General features: G+C 48.7%; 1 protein-coding gene across 4 annotated transcripts in view; it reads right to left on the bottom strand.

Moving 5' to 3' along the window:
- LIMK2 (LIM domain kinase 2) overlaps nucleotides 1-16944 on the bottom strand; it is a 31035-nt gene that overhangs the window by 7939 nt on the left and 6152 nt on the right. The window contains exons 1-8 of one of the 4 annotated variants that reach the window (XM_071571818.1): nucleotides 15018-15077; nucleotides 7282-7417; nucleotides 5933-6042; nucleotides 5540-5728; nucleotides 5046-5151; nucleotides 3539-3735; nucleotides 2686-2872; nucleotides 247-333 (exon numbers count right to left, since the gene is read on the bottom strand). In XM_071571818.1, coding sequence (XP_071427919.1) covers nucleotides 247-333; nucleotides 2686-2872; nucleotides 3539-3735; nucleotides 5046-5151; nucleotides 5540-5728; nucleotides 5933-6042; nucleotides 7282-7417; nucleotides 15018-15022 — 1017 coding nt within the window. In that variant the 5' untranslated portion in view covers nucleotides 15023-15077. Of the gene's footprint in view, nucleotides 1-246; nucleotides 334-2685; nucleotides 2873-3538; nucleotides 3736-5045; nucleotides 5152-5539; nucleotides 5729-5932; nucleotides 6043-7281; nucleotides 7418-10621; nucleotides 10696-12166; nucleotides 12629-15017; nucleotides 15078-16944 lie in introns of those variants that run through there. The other 3 variants (XM_071571815.1, XM_071571817.1, XM_071571814.1) reach the window with 3 other exon arrangements.

Consider the following 16944-nt stretch of genomic DNA (forward strand, 5'->3'; position numbering starts at 1 on the left):
ACCTGGGCTGCTTTTTATCACTGAAAAATTAATGAACTGGGAGCTGAAGCCACGTCAATTGCTCAGTGTGAGTCACACTTCACTGCAGCAAACATTCAGCTCCTGTCAGCTTTTCCCCCTGCAATGTCTCCCACCTCAGCACCTCAAATCCTGCCAGGCTGCTGGCAAGATCTCTCTCTCTGGAGAAGATGGAAGAGAGCTCCATCACACCACAGGCTCAGAAGCTTTCTGAAATGGTGCTCCTACCTCTGTCAAGAAGGTCTTCTGTGTTTCCTCATCACAGCGAATCAGTTCCTTCATCACCATCACCTTTCCTGTTGCTTTGTGAGTCACCTGGTGGAAACAAAACCCACAACTACAGGCAAGGTTCAAGAATAAACAGTTCCAGTGCTCCTGCAACTCTTCTGAAAGAGAGGGTAACATTGTCCTCCATCCAGAGAGGAGTCGAGGTGGGAAAAAATTCAGAAGCCAAGGATCTGCTGAAAACTGCATAAAATTTCTCCTTTTGGAATTCAGAGAAGATTCTGTATTGAAACAGAATCTACCTAAAGCTGATCATGCCAAGAGCCAGAGCTGAGGTCTCTGTTCTGCGTAGCAGAGTGCTGAGCATGCACTCAGGCTGCCAAAGCCTCTGCAGGCACCAGTTCCACACTGGTGCAATCCTCAAGTTCCCTTATGGAAAGCATTTGCTCAGCGTGGTGCTCACGTCTTGTACACAGACCCAAACAACTGCACTCTGTCAGCACAGGAATCAACGCTCAGTTACACCAGAAACCAAACCAAACAACTCCAAACTACCTTGTACATCAGTGCTTTTATGGGGACTCTGAATCTCATCCACATGCAAGTGGAACTGGTTTGCACAGTTAAGGCAGGAAGCCTCTATTTCAGCTTGCTCCTTTGCAGCAGTCCTGCTACCTGCAAGGAATGGCCTGGAATGGTGGCAAACACGGAGAAATCCATCAGAATAATAAGGTAATAAATTTCCTGGCTCTTGACATGAAAAGCATTTACAGTTCCTCTAGAACTGTTAGCCCATCTCCAACTAGTTCCTGACATTTTGAACCAGCTCAGCCTTGCTTGCCTGGGGTGCATGAGTACAAAGGGTCCAAATTTTGATGAGCACATTTTCTTGGAAATCCTCTCTCCTTCCGTTGCTTAACTTGGATAGCTCTGGCTCTCCAAAACCTCCAGGGAACTAAACAACCACCCTGTCTCTAGGAACAGAAGGGAAAGATTTGACCAGCTACAGTACTTGCTGCATCAAGCCCAGTCAATCTGAAGCTTAAGGACCGTGTCACATTCTTGCCTCTTATTCTTTAAAATAAAAAGCCTTTCAGAAAACCTCCAGAACTGCAACCCAGGACATAAGACCCTGTTATAGCATTTAGGAAGCTTGTGAGCTCTTGCAAACACTGTGACACACTGATTCTGTTTGGAACCATGAGATGTAACAAGGCTGATACAGGTGGAACGCGAGTGTGGAATAACATGGAATAACACAACAGAAGCAGGAGTACAACACCCTTCTGCTCCTGTCTGAAATCAAGCATCCATACACAGGCAGCGAGCCAGGGAACACTGCACATTTCAGCCAGGGACATGAAAGCCAGGGACACCTAAAACCCAAAGATAAAGGGGAGTGAAGAGACAAAGACAAGGCTAAGTGGAATTCTTAAGCTGACATAGCAGCAAAACTGAAACAAGTGTCATCATGGAACTCCAGGGGGGCAGTTTTAGCTCCCAGAGCATGCACCTGGACAGGATGGCCATGGGGTAATCCGAGCAGAAAAGGAATGCCTTTGTGCCAGTAACTGTGGGCACGCGGATGACAAAAACATGCGACAGAGCAAAGGTTCCACTTACCTGCACCTGTTATTTCTCTATGAGCAGAGGAGAAGAGAAATATGCTCATTAGTATGGAGCAAAAGCATTGGGGTTGTAGTACTGGCTCCCCACATCCAGTGGAAGCACAAGGTGATTATGGTGGCTGGACACCTCAAGTTTATTCCAGCGTAAGGAGAGAAGTCCCATGGCATGGTGAGTGCAATCTGAGTCCTGAGGAGCTCACAGCACCTTAACAAGGCACAGGAAGCTGTCCCTGATGCCAGGGATGTTGGGATAGGAACTGCTGGAGCACTTCCAGTCAAGACCACAGAGATTAAATGCAAGAGGACTGCTACTGATGGAGAATTTCACTGTGAGAGTCATGCAAATCCTGGACACTACCCCCACACTGATAAGATATTTAGGCTTTGTGAGGGGCTCAGAGATGGTCAGGACATCAGCCTGGCAAACCCCAAGCCTGCCACACTGCGGGGGTGAGAAATGCTGTGCTGGGGAGCTGAATGCACCTCTTCACAAAGAAGATGCTTGCAGGAGGACGTGGAGCCTGTTGCCCACTCTCCCCCCTCACCCATGAGGCTGCTGTGACACAGGCACTCTGCAGCTGAGCATCTGTGGCCAAGGTTGACATTCAAAGGGGACAAAGTCAAAACCATCTGCAGCCAGAGGCACTCATGGTCAGGGAATGAAACAGAAATGGATCTCAGAGCAAACCAGGGATGGTCCAACACTGATCACTCTCAGCATGGCAAACACCACTGAGACAGCAGTGAAGGATCCTGAGACAAGCAGACATTGCTGTAATCAAAGTGAATGATGAATGTCTGGGGACCTCCTCACCTTGATTGCTTGCCCAAAAAATCCTTTTCCTAGAACCTCTCCATGAATGAGGTCACAGGGCCGGAAGATTTGCTGGGAGCAGCTGGAGGAGGAGCGCAGGGATTCGGAACGACTGATGTCGCGGCTCAGAAGGAGTGGCTCCTTTGGAGAGCTGGGGCCAGGGGACTTGGAGATGCTGTTACTGCGCCTGCAAAACAAAGATGACAAGAGGATCAGGGAAGCTGCTGGGAGAATTTTGGTCCAACATATCCCACCATTTGCTCCTAAGGGACCAGTTTCTGTATGTCCTTCAGTGCTCCATAGCCAGATGCTCTCCCATCACAGCAGAAACTCTTTATGAACCCAGAGTAGCTTCCAAGTCAGAGCTGCCTAAGAACAACAACAATACACCTCCTGCACTGGCAGTCAGAGATGGAGCTCTGGGAACAGGGGGAGGAAGCTGGGAAGACACGGCACTTGCTATCTCTAAACAAGGATTAAAATCCTGGTAAATGACTAAATCCTGGTAAATGACTAAATGAGCAACTGAGTGCTCTGCTCAGCCAGATTCCTCTAAGGACACATCCTTCCCCAGCTATTTGAGGCTGGTAGAAACATGTCCTTTATAGTTTCTAACTGTGAAACTTAGTAGCTTGTCTCTGTTCACAGCAGAGCTCCTTACTTCTATCAAGGAAAGTTTGTCACCCTGAAAGGGAATGGAGAGAGCAGAATCCAAAGCTCTCCATGGCTTCTCCAACGGTTTGTCCCACTGCTCACATCAGAGACAAGCCATGTCCCCAGAGCCAAGGCCATCCCGAGGCCTGGGCACAGGGAGCACAGGGCAGAGCCAGGGCAGAGGCTTCCCAGTGTTTACCTGAGGGAGCGGCGCCGGAGCGTCCCTTCCAGGTTCTCCTTGATGTCCAGTGGGGAGAGGGAGCGTGGGGAGATGGGGGGCTGTATATGGGAAGGAAGGCGCGAGTCCAGGCGGAGCCTGTCCAGGCGCTGCGAGACGGGGTCGTGCTCTATGAGCAGCTGCAGGGTCTGGCTGGTCTTGCGGATCAATTCCTCCACCTGAAATCAAACCACAGCACAGGACGGAGCTGACAGGAGGAACACAAACACCAGGAGACAAAGGAGACACAGAGAGTGCCCCCCAGGAGGCAGAGGGGAGAGTTCAGTGAGATCACTCCATAGCTGTGGTTTCGTTGTGTGCACCACAGCTGTCTGCCAGACAAAGCAAACCAGCAACACACAAGTTCCTTATTTTATCCAATTCTTTCTGGTCAGCTAGAAGTAACCTACACAAAAAAGATGTGCACAGGCTGCAGAGGGTCCAAAGAAGGACTACAAGGATAATCAAAGGGCTGTGAAGCTGCCACGGGAGGAAAGGCTGAGAGAATCAGGTTTGTTCAGCCTTGAGAAAAGAAGGCTGAGGCAAGACCTTATCACCATGTTCCAGTATTTAAAGAGCAGCTACAAAGGAGGTGGAGACTCCCTTTTTACAAGTCATGACATGGAAAATACAGGGGGTAACTGGTACAAGTTAATCCTGGGGAGATTCCAGTTAGACACAAAAGGACAGTTTTTCCCAAAGAGAACAATCAGCCCTTGGAATAACCTCCCCAGGAAGTGGTGGATTCCACAACATTGGACACTTTTATGTTTCAGCTGGACAAGGTGCTGAACCATCCTCTCTAAACCTTCCTTTTGCCAAGAAAGATTGGACCAGATGATTCTTGAGGTCCCTTCCAACCTGGTATTCTATGACTCTATGGAATGCTTTTTCTGAGAAGTGCTCAAAAATTAGTTTTCCACCTTGAACAGTGCTGCAAAAACAGCTTTGAAAAAGCTACAGAGGTTTATCTGAGAGATGTCTTGTGCTCCTCATGTTCTCTTCAGCACCAACAGTAAATAAAACCATGGGAAGTGAAGGTAATGGTGGTCTCACTACACTCCTGCAGCACCTGTATAAAGCCTCTACAGACATCAAATACTTCTGCAATGGGAAACCCCCTGCTATGATCAGCTGGGTCCCTGTGAATTAGCAGTTGCCTCTCAAAGGATCAGAACAGAGCACTTCATAGCAGGACATGGGAAAGTCTTCACAGCCTCTCTGTCCTCTGTCACAGCCCTGGATTTTTGTTATTGCCTCCCTTCACATCTGAATGCCACAAAACCATTACTGCATCCTAATTGCACTTCCATCTGTTACATTGTCCTCTTCAGCTGGAAGGCAAAGCTTGTCTTCATGTTTATTCCTACTGTCAGCACAAGTTCTAGGGGTGTACACACCATGTGCAGGGTGGGAGAGCAGTGTCAGGAAACAGAAAAGGTGTAGGAAGGCAGAGGAGAAGGAGGTTTCAGACCAGAACTCTACCCACCTCCTCCACCTGCAAGGTGCGAATGGGAGCTCCGTTAATCTCCAGGATCCGATCCGCAGGGTGGATGGCATTCCGGACATCTGGGCTGATGTGCATCCTGTTAACTCTGAACATGGGAATTGCAGTGTGTGTGAGAAGTCAGTTGAGCCAAAATTATCAAAATTATGCTTCCCCTCATATGGGTATTTTGAAATAAAACAATGCTAATCTACCAGCACAGGGAGCTCCTGTGAGACCAAGTGCTGAGCTGGTTTGGAGAGAGCTCTTTGTGACCAGTGGCAAAATTGTTAATCCATTACAATTCTCCAAATGCCCTATGCTCAGTCAAGGAGAGTGAGAAATGAAATTATCAGTTCAGGCTGTCACAGGACGGAAACGGAGACCAAAGACGTCCCTGTAAGGCCAAGATCCCCCCAGGGACAGCAGTGCTGCAGGGTGTGCACCAGCTGCCCCTGCACAGACAGGGACATTGCACACAGCCTGGTCATACTCACTCTTTCACCTGGACACCGGTGGCATAGCTGGAGCAGCCCCCCTCGACAGACACGGAGAAGCCCCTCTTGCCGTCGGTGGCCGCGGGCATGGAGATGAGGGTCAGAGTGTAGGGCAGCTGCTCCCGCAGGGACTCCGTGGAGTGCTTCTCTATCATCGGCGTCAGCACAATCTGGTTGTGGCATTTCCCACTGAAAGAAGTGATGAAAGGCACTATGGCACTGCCCTGTCCCTCCCTGCGCACTCACACCCGAGCTCTCTCGCTGACCACAAGCCACAGTTTTAGCGCTTACACCGTTCCTCCTGCCCTGCCTCAAAGGGCAGCTCCCTGGCATTCCTCAGAGCAGCGCTTGGCTGGGCAGGGCTTACACACAGCAGGGAGCAGCTCCGCTTACCAGTACAGAGTGGAATGTTGCACCAGTGCATAAGTGTCCCCATCCTCAATGATCACTTTGCAGCTCATACAAGCGAAGCACTCGGGGTGATACTTGTACTCGCCAGCCACCTACAGACAGAAACGGGAGTAACTTAAGCAGGGCCAAAACCCATCAGCAGATGCAGCTCCTGCTTCCCTCTCTAATTAACGTGACCATTCACATGTCAAAAGCAAATAGCAGCTTTTTTACTGGAGAGTGTTATTAGTCTGTTCTGTCTTTCCTGAGCCCCATCCTTGCCACCTTGCTTGCACAAGTCCAAAACAAACATGTCAGCAGGCAAAGCAAAGCCTGTGTCCCAGGGACCTCTGCTGTATTTGGCAGCTGCTCAGCTATCAAAAATAGTTGATAGTCTGCTGGAGACTAGTAAACAAGGTATTAAACCTTCCTGTTCAGTTGCTCTTGGCAAGATAACTAATGTTACGCCTGAATTAATAAATCTGAAAGGGCTTTTTTTGGCAGACAGGCAGTGTACAAATTCAGATGCTTTACCAGCCAGCCGACAGAAAGAAGAGCAAACTGAGACAAAAAATTCCTTTAAAGAATATTTTTATTCATTGATCTGTTTTTCTGTTTTCCTTAAGAGAACTTCTCCTATTGACAGTATTTTGCAAAGACTTCTTCAGGCAATGAGAAATTGTCTGGACATTTCTCTGCTTCTCTTTGAGACAACAATCTGAGTACCATGCTGCTTTTATTTAGGCCCTAGAAAAACAATGGTCATGTTTCATTCTTGACAGCTTTAAAGGTTAAACGCTCGCAAGGTTGTGGCAGGGGGGAACAATTCGATGAGCCCCATAATGTGCAGGCAGAGTTCAATGCTTCAAAGAAATTGGGGCTGACACTACTTTGAGACACCACCAGCCTGAAAAACCTCTCTGGTCACAACCCAGGTGAGACTTGGATGGCAACACTCCCCAGAGCCAGAATCTGCTGCTCATCCTGAGCCAAGAGGTTTGACACAGCAGAGCAGTGGAAAATCCCCCTCTGCAGACACTGAGGCACTCCCTGTGCCAAAGGAACTGAACACATGGCTCCCAAAGCACTTCTCTTCTCAGCCCTGTGCATTTCAGCACTTTACCTTCTTTGTTCATATTCTTCAGATCCTCACAGCTCCCTCCTTTTAGAGGGATCCCCATCCAAAACTGATCTTTATCTAGGAGATGCACACACAGACTCCATTTCTAATCTTTGATTAGAGATTAGAGTGGCAAGGAGACTGTTACCTTCAGTTTGTTTGGTTATCTGAACACCAAGGACAACTCCCAGCTAAGCCTGAGTAGCCCAGGCAGGAGTCCCTCAGTCCTTACCATCACAGGTCCAGTCATCAGCAGAGAGCAGCCATGGCAAGATTCCCCAAACTTCCCCCAGTAGTCCTTGTGACAGTACAGCTTCCCATCTTTCTCGTAGTACCAGTTAGTGAGGGGATCCTGACATTCAGAGCACCTTGAGGGAAACAAAGGAACAAAACTCCAGTTGGCAACAAGTCACAAAGCAAGGAAAGAGGTCCTGTCCTGCATGGGGAACACAGACATTCAGCAGCTCTAGTTCTGGGTGTACTAAACCCTCTTGCTTCCCAATGCTCTTTCAACTGAAAATTAGCACCAAACCCAAGGTTTCTAAGGAGAAATGGAATCAATCAGTGCAAAGGAAAAGAAGCTTCCAAAGTGTAAGACAAATCCCACACATTAAAATCCACCAGCAGGTTTATAAATTCTGTTTTATATTTTGCTTCTCTGCTCTCTCCCTCTCTCTCCTCCTGGATGGAAGTTTCCAGCCATGGAGTTGCCCAGCACAGAGACAGCTCTGCTGTGTTTCTACTTAGTGTTTCTATAGCATCAACCATCTCGTGCCAGAGAACTCGTCTCCTCAGCCAGTTTAGGAGGCAGGACAGAGAGGCAGGATCCACTTCCCTATGCAACACAAAGCCAGTTGTGCACCAACCCTTGTGGAAAGCTGTTCTATTCTTCTGTAAGCAGACCTCTCCCAAAAGGTAAACTGCAGCTGCAAACTCTGCATTTGAGGGAAAGTTTTCAGAGCAGTTCATCCCATGAGCTCCACACACTCGCTGCATCCACCAATTAACTCTGAGGAAAGTCCTCCACCTCTCCCCACCAACTGGTCCCTTCTGATGACAGTGCATGAGAAAATAAACACCACAGGTAACCACTGAAAAAAAAACTAAACAAAACTATTTCTCTAATTTCATGGAGTCTCAAAATCCTTCACATATCTGTGTCAGCTCCCATTTCCAAGCAACCATTATTAATCCTCTATATACATCCCCTCAAGAAAAACACAACTCTCCCCCTGCAAAAAACAAACAAAAAAGGAAACAAGGAAAAAGATACAGTAATTCTACTGCAGATACCTTGTTAGAGAATCACACGCAGAACCCAGAACACACAATAATCCTGCCTCAGCAGGGAGTTTAATTTCAGCAGCATGGAGGTGTGACACAATGGAGAGATAAGGCACAGACTGCAGTTGCATCACTAAAGATTATTCCATTAGCCCTGGGCAGCACGTTCCCAGACTTTCAAAGGAAAGTAAGTCTGGTGTTGGCCATTCCTGAGGGCGGAATCCAAAGATCCAAAGTGGGTCAATCACCAGTAACTGGTTCAAAGAAACACCTCGAGGATCAATGTCCTCATTTTCCCAAACGTGGAAGAGTTTTGCCTCTTACCCCAACACTGTCCCAGTTTGTGCACTGGAGGGGCACTTCTTACACACTCCCAGGGCTAAGATGGGAGCTACTGTTGCCTTCACCTCTCACAGGCTTCCCAAGAGCTTATTTGTACCAAAGACATTCCTTGTAAACCCCCCCAGCGTGTAATGAGCGTGATGATATGTGAAGTTGGTCATGCTCCAACACTCAGTTATTTGCTCCATCTCAGGAGACTGCAAAGCAACAGGGTAAAGCTACAAACAGCTTACAAACAAGCAGCCTTTGCTCTGAGGGGAAAACACACCTCATGAAGCACTTAGTGCCGTTCCCTGCCCTCAGGAAGGTCACTCCTTATAACATATTTGGCTTACACAGCATCTGTTCTCCCAGCTGAGGAGCATCAAATCCCTCCCCCCCTCCAAGTGATGGGGAAAAACTCCAGCACGTGCAACAGGCCCTGCCGATTTTGTCTGAGCCAGAGGGAGCAGTAAGTTAAGACTGCTACAGGTGGTACATCCATCACTACAGCCCCAGCCTGGGGGCTACACCCTGCTCGTGGTAAGCAAGAGACCCAGAGGGCACCCAGTGCTTCTGCCTTTGGCTTCCTCTGCAGTAAATACCCCCTGCTGAATGAGCAAGTGGGTGAGTGGGAGGGAGAAAACAGCAAGTGCAGACTAACAGCAAAGATTTCTATCATTCTGTGGCAGGAACATCTGGCTCAGCACGGGCAAGTGGGATCCCTCAGACTTACCCAGCCTCGGCATGCATGCCTGTACCAGTGTGATTACATCTCCCAGCAGGGAGCTGTGACCAGACCTGCATGGGGATGCAGACAGCAATGCTGGAGACTGCTCCACCAGCACTACAACACCTGGCTTTCTGTCCAAGCTCTCTCCAAGTAGGTGGGTTACTTATTTATTTGTTTTTAAGCACAACACCATCCCTTCCTTGCCCCTCCTCAATTTCACCTTCAACCACTCCTTTTTCTCTCTAAGAAAATCTAAAATTTCTGCAAAAGCCACACAATTTCAATTCTGTTTAGGTGGTCTCCATGGAATCATGTACATTTGTCTTCCTTTAGCTCTTCCTCTACTACTTTGTGGTTTGATTCAACCTTACAGCACTTGGGGTTCTTTTCTTCCATCCAGAAATAAGCACTGGTATCTAACTTGAAACACACCCATCACAAAATGAAGGTGAGGAGGTGGAGCCAGCAAGCAGTCAGTTCTTTGCTATGTAATTAAACAAATCTGGGCAGGACAAGTTTGCAGCTTAAGGCTCAGAACCCCACCCTGGGCAATGAGGCAACAGGAACAGAGGCCCAGGGAGGCTGGATGCTGGGAATGGGCCTAGCTGGCTGCTTCCTCAGTCTCTGCCAGCAGCAGGACACGGCTGCAGCACCTTTGTTACTTACCATGCATTCTGGAGCCCAGAACAGCCCTTAGACTGGACAGGTGTGGGGCACTGGCTGCCAGCACACAGGTATGGTTTCAGTGCCTCGGCCCAGCAATAAAAGCATCACCTGATTGTGCCACAGGACTCTCATTGAAGAGACTGTTGAGTGTTACCACATCAGAATTTTATCACAGAAGTTACAAGAGTTACAACTTCTTCCTTTCCCTCCTCACTAGAGCTGTGGCATTGCAGCAGGGCTCACATCAGCTGAGACAGGAATACAACTACTGCTGCAGGTATTAAGCAAGGCTCTCTTTGCCAGTCACTCAAACAAACGAAAGGAACATTTCATGTCCCTCCATATTTCATAGATTAGAAACCACTAATCTCCTCCTAAATGATTTGCTGTTCTTATTACAGAGTAACAAACCATGGCAATCAAGTTTCATGGAGGGCTGGTAACAGCCATACCTGACGTGTTTCCCCTCGCTGCTCAGCCACCGTTTTCAGAACTGCAGAGCCCTGCTCTGCTTATACACACCAGACATTCCTCACTTCCCAGCCTTGGATATACAAAATAAACTAACCTGCCTCCCACAGCCATTCCCCAGGAACCCAGGCAGCATCTGGGTGCCATGCTCAGTGCTGGGGATCTGCAGCACTGCAGGTGCAGAAAGAGTTCACAAATCGCCGCTGGATGGACTCGCTTTGGTGGGGGGTGGCAGGAGGATCAGGTCACAACAGGTAGCCACCCTGGTTTCAGCTGAGGTGGCATCTCTTTTACAGCTAGATGAAAGCCAATATCCTCACGGAAGCAAAGCCTTCCCTGGCGCTGAAGAGACAGATCCCTGTGAGAAGGGCTCATTAGCAAATACCCCCTCGCTCTCTGTCAGGGCGGATCAGTTAACGCTGCTCAGGCTCGGGAGGGCTGGCTCCAGTCCCGCGGGCGGAGCTGGGGCAGCACAGGCACGCAGACAGAGCTGCAGGATAAAGCACAGCCCCAGCCTGCAGCTGACCCAAAGGCTTACTCACCCGGGCTTAGCGGCAGCGTGTGCACTGCCTGCGTAAGAGACTCCAGACAAGGAGAACAGATGCTAGAAAACAGACAGTGTTTAAGCTCTGACTGCAAAACCATTTCCACACACTTAGGAGAAGGTGTATCTATGGCTTAGCATTATACCCTACACATATTATAAATACTGAATATCTGCTTGCTTTCCTTCTTTTGAAAGCAGATGGTGTTTCAGAAAGTTGCCAAAAGAAGCTCAGCAACTGCACAGCAGTAGTTACTCCTGTCCCAGACTGCTTTAACGAAAGGCTCCTTACTCCCACATCAGCATAAAAGTGTTTGCAGAACAGGATCAATAACAAGCAAATATGAGCAGAGGGGATAGGAGGCACACAATGAAAGTGCAAGCTTTGCTTTTCCTCATCCATCCACCTCATCAGCACATCAGTGTCAGTCAGCAGCCTGGCTGTGTTCAGCCCCACTAACTGTTCTCACTATGGAGATGCAATGCAATCAAAAACTCATTCTGGAGATATCACCTTTCTTGAGCCTCATTTGTTCAACTGGACCAAGAACGAATAAAAATTGAATAAACCAAAATACCACAGAAGAAGCCTTTTCACATAAGGGAAGTGTGCTGCTCATCCGTAGTTACCTGCAAAGTACCTGCTTTCTTTCCTCAAACAGGATCATGTGCTGCCTCGCTGCAGGTTACATCACCTTCCTGAACTCCCACAGCAGCACCTCAGCTCACCCGGCTGTGCCCAGGCACAAGGAGCTTTGGAAGAGAAGCAGCAGCAGGCACAGTAATCTCAATCCCCTGCCAGTGAGCCAAGCACAGGGCACTGGGTCCAGTGGCACATCTCGTGCTCCCTGAAGGGGAGCCTGCCTGGGCTATGCACACACGGGAGCCGTTCCCTCCAACCCGAGAGCTGGGAAGGGTTGGCAGTAGGAATCTCCCCAGTTGGCTCTTCAAAGCAATATATGATCCCAGTTTGAGGCTGGCTGGTCCTGGCACACAAGCACTGGACCTCGTTCTTCACACACTGACTGCTTTAGGATACCATAATAGGAGGAAAAACAGCGCTTTGGAGGTCCAGTGCTAATCCTGGGCAAGACTTACCGAAAGGGATCCTTGGGAGCGAAGTAAGCTGGGGCAGACAAGTAACTTCCCATCTTCAACACTGGATAAACCGGCTCAGCCACAAACTTGTCCAACTGCCTCTGAAAAGCTCTGTTCTGCCAACATGGCAGCAGCCAGAGCTCATTTACTCGTGCGCTGATTCAGATGCTTCACCTCTCTTTGAAGCTGCCCAAGGAACGCCAGGTCTGTCGGCTGCTCATTCCCTTTCAGGCTTTTCCTGGCTCCCATGGCTATAACCATCTTCTCCCGCCCTCCGCAGCAGCAGCACCTCGGGGAGGACAGAATCGCTGCTCACAGGGCTAGCTGGACATGCTGCTGCAGCAGTTCCTGCGAGCTCTGCTGCCTGCTAACTATTGTCAAGTTTTCCCTTCCCCGGTTCCACCCAAGGGTGGGGGGGGAGGAGGAGCCATGGCAAGCGGACAGCGGCGGCTCCGGAGCCTCAACAGGCTCTGCTCCTTCACAGGGGTGGAGCTCCGACCCAAAGAGGGGCTGTGTACTCAGTGCTGAAAGAGAGCAGATTTGGCCAAAGGATACGAGCACATACACGTGAAACTTCCCTTTGCACCAGCGGCACGTTTTGATGGAGAAGTCAAGGAAGACAACGAGCCGCGTCGCCAAACACATCAAATTAGCGTTTACTATAAACATTCCTAAACCCTCCACACCCAGTGGGATTCTACTGCCTCGACAGCACCTACGATCCGTTCACCCTCTCGCGGGAGGTAATTCACAGCGTGCTGCAGCCAAGGAAAACCAGCTTTCTTTCCACCACTGTTTTAACAGAGATCATTACAATCCTCTAACCTAATCTTCATCTCCTGCCTGGAAGCTGAGAGGTGTAAATCAGCACAGAGCACTCCCTCCTGCTCGCAGCACCCGCAGTTGTATCACTGTGCTTGTCTGAAGCCAAGCATGATCTCCAGTGACCTCATCAGCTAAAGCCGCTCGCAAGACACTCAAAAATGCAGCGAACATGTGCTGGTCCCGAGCCCGCCCCTTTCTGTACAGTCAGCACAGCCTGTCGTGCCCGAGCACAGCCTGCCAGCCGTGCCGTTCCACAGGCGGGAGCGCTCCGCGGTGCTTTTCCTGGAGATGCTCGTCCCAGCTGGCAACTGCTCGGGACGCTTGGGGCTGCAGCAAGGCAGGCTTGGCTGCGGATTTGACAGTTCGCTGATGAAGTAAGCAGAAAGCCAGGCAGCTTTTGGGGTTGTTTTCTTTTTCTCTCTTCTTTTTTTTTTTCTTAAACTTTTAATAGGCAGACACCTTTCCAGTGGGAAAAAAGATAATAAAATCCCTATTTCCCCACATTGAGCACAGTCTGTAAGCCTGGCTGTGAAAGGGCAGTGCAGCCTCGTGCTGCAGAGCCCGATGTGCTCGGCAGTTCCAGCACGGGTCTAATTCCCTCTGACATTTCACACAGCTCCACTGGAAGCAGCAACACGGTGAGTTTGTGTCTAGGAATGCGCTCTGGTCTCCCACATTCCCTATATATGCTGCGTGCTGAAGAGGGGCCAGCATCTCCCACCGCACACAGCCCCGCAGAGCCCTCCCCGCAGCATCACCCGCACACAAAAGCTTCTCCCCGCAATCCTGCTGCCCTGGGCTGAGCGCCCTCCAAGGGGGAATCCACGTGACCTCATAAATCCCAACTCTTCAGACAAAACCTTTGAAGATTCGATCCACAGATGTGATAAGCAGCCAGCTAGTCTGTGAATGAAGCCAGCAGATAAAGCCTAACTTCAAAGTAATAAAAACCACCCAGACAGCGAAGCAACTAGGAAAGGATTTTGTTTAAGACTTCCTTAAAGCCAAAGGACACACAGTCAAATGTCTATTTAAACAGGAAACATCTTATCAAAATTATTTTATTTTTGCAGCAAGACCCAGCAGCAGCAGCCAGTAAGTTACTTTTGGCTACACAGAATTCTCGTTACTTCTTGCCTTTTCTGTTGTCTCTATGACCTATTTGAGAACACAATGTCTCTGATAAAAGGGCTCTGACAAAGGTGTTAATGTGTTCCTGCATTCTAGATCTGAATTCCTGCCAGAATGACTGTACTTCAAAAATGCTGATAAACAGGTGTGTGTGTAGGGATCTTTTCTATGTAATTTCACTGATACCATCTCCGGGGGGCCAAAATGCACGAAAGCAAGTTTCTTTTTCACCAGGTGAAGTCAGACATCAGCGTTTTCTCTTGCAAACGCTGACAGCATTTCCACTACAAACAGGCTGCCATCACGGAGGGAGTTGTTTTCCTCATTACAGTTTAGAATTGTGCAGTAACTTTTGCCAGAAGGACTATAACTTATAAATAAAAAGGAACACACGAAAAACCTCGGCAATCACTTACGTGACATTTATCACCAATTGAGTCGCAGGCACTACAGATTTATCCCCACAGACGTGCATCCCACAGCTACTGTGATATAGTAGGCATATCCTAAACCAGCTGCACCTCCCAACACCCTCTTTACCACACAGCTCCTGCCTGTCTGCAGACAGATGTATTGCTCAGCACATCCACCAGCCCTAAGACAAACAAATTTATCCTGGCACAGACAGGCACTTGCATGTGTGTGGGACGGGGGGAAGAGGAGTCTGCAGCAAGCCAGCCTTTCAGCACAGGCACAGCTTGGAGGCGTTCCAAATACTTCAGCGCAATCCCAACACCTCACTGTAATTCCAAGGCACTCACATGTAACTCGTGCTTTGCTGCTGTTGAAAGACACTCAGCTCCTGAAACCAGTATCGTTTGGATCTGCACGTACCTCCCAGAGCTCCCGCACGTGGATCTCGAGTAAACCAACACCAGCAGTGAAGCAAACCCACCTCATCTCTGCAGCACTTCTAAGCAGCAGCAGCACAACTCAGGAACAACACAGCGAGGCTTCTCGGTGCCTCACACAACTAAACACAACATTGGGGTGGAGGCAGGATTTTTATCTGCACACACTCACCTAATGGCTACAGACTTGAACGTGTGTGGGCTGAGAAGCAAAACAAATTCAACCTGTTGGAACTTCACAGGTTTTATATGGTTTGGGAAGCAGTGACTTCTGCTCTGGATATGCAGCACGGAGGGCAATAGCACTGGCACTTCCACTGCTGCATCCTCACTCCCTCCCTTGGTACGTGCAGATCCTCTGGGAAGAACCCTGTTTGCTGTGGAAAGCCTACCACAGTCTGGGCTGTGTGAGTAATTCCAATTACCTTGATGTAACAACGCTCTGATAACAGTGCCCTAAAGGACAAGCTGCCAAGACAACCGAAAGAAAGTTGGGACTGGAATGCCCCATTCCTCCTTAAATACAAAGGGTGGTCACCGATGTCCTGTAGCTGACACATTCCCCCGAGGAATGTGGCCACCTGCGAAGAGTTTCATTGTTCCTTGGAATCTGCGAACTCTTAAACAGCCCTGGTGATCCGGTATTGAGAGGCAACTGTTTCTCCCTGGAGCTGACGGTGAGCCGGTGAATTTCAGTGCTGATGGAGGCACCCCCACAGCAGCATTCCCAGGAGGCTGCAGGATTAGTGGAGAGCTCTCACCTCTATCATCAGCTTTCTGTAACTGCCAGAAACTGGAGAAGACAGGGAAGAGGAGATTCTTTTCTTCCTGCTTCTACCTTAATCCAGCTGCCTTTTGTTACTACTGATGTTTCCCCTGCTCTCAAATTCGGCTGCCCTGAGTACAAACCTGCCCGGTGTTCACAGCTGAAAAGCAAAAGGAAGATTCAAAGCACCAAATACCCCAACAATTTAAATTCCTCCTAATACATCCTCAATTGTCCACATTTGTGCTGCATACCCTGTCCCTGTACATCCATTTGTTTTTTGGGGAGGAAGCTGCTTTTGGAAAAAGAAGGCTTGTGCCAAACAGTCTGAATGAACAGAAGTGATCTAAAATCTAGAAAATAGTCTGGAGAAAAAGACAAGTTTCTTCTTTCTATGAGAAAGACATGTGAGACACGAGACTGCTTTCTGACAGGAGAAGGTTACATGGATAACAGAAGCAGGGAAAAACCTTGTTTTCTGTGGCCATGGATAGAAGAAATGGATTTAAATTGCAACACAGAGGATTTCTGAAGATAACAGACAGAGGGTTTTAACAATGAGGATAATTAAGTACTAGTAAATTGTCTGGGAGGCCCAAACCCTACAGTGACTGGAGATTAAGTGACCAATTTCTTAATAATTCCTAAACCACAGAAATTACTTGCTTCAAATATAAGTTGACGGTTAGAGGATATCCTAAAAACAGAAAACAGATTTAGAAAATACCCTCAGAAGTCATCTAGATTATCCTGCACCCCTAAACCAGGTTTAACACAAGTTTGCCTGGCTTGCCCTCCCCTGCCCTCAAACGTAAAAAGAATCAAAACGATTTACTAAGTTTTGCTGAGCAAAAAAATATTTCTGTAGCACACAAAATATGGCATTTAGTATAGGGGAAAAAAGGCATTCAGTATAGAAAAATTGTATCTGTGTAAGACAAATCCCTAGGGCTGGCAAATTAATAGTGGTTCTCTTTCTGCTCAGTAGCCTGGAGCTCAGGGCACCCCCTGGGAGCTCATCCAGGGCTGTCTGCCGGCCATGGACAATTGTCACACTGCAGAGACCAGGGATTCTGGGAACAACCTCCTTCTAACCTCGTTCCACTACCGAGAAATGGTCAAAAGGAGGCTTGGTTTCAGATTCACTTCAGAATACCAGCAGGAGCCAGAGCCAGGAGTTCTCCTGAGCAAACACTGTTCCGTTT

This window comes from Pithys albifrons, chromosome 17, assembly GCF_047495875.1.
Source record: "Pithys albifrons albifrons isolate INPA30051 chromosome 17, PitAlb_v1, whole genome shotgun sequence".
NCBI classification, from domain to species: Eukaryota; Metazoa; Chordata; class Aves; order Passeriformes; family Thamnophilidae; genus Pithys; species Pithys albifrons.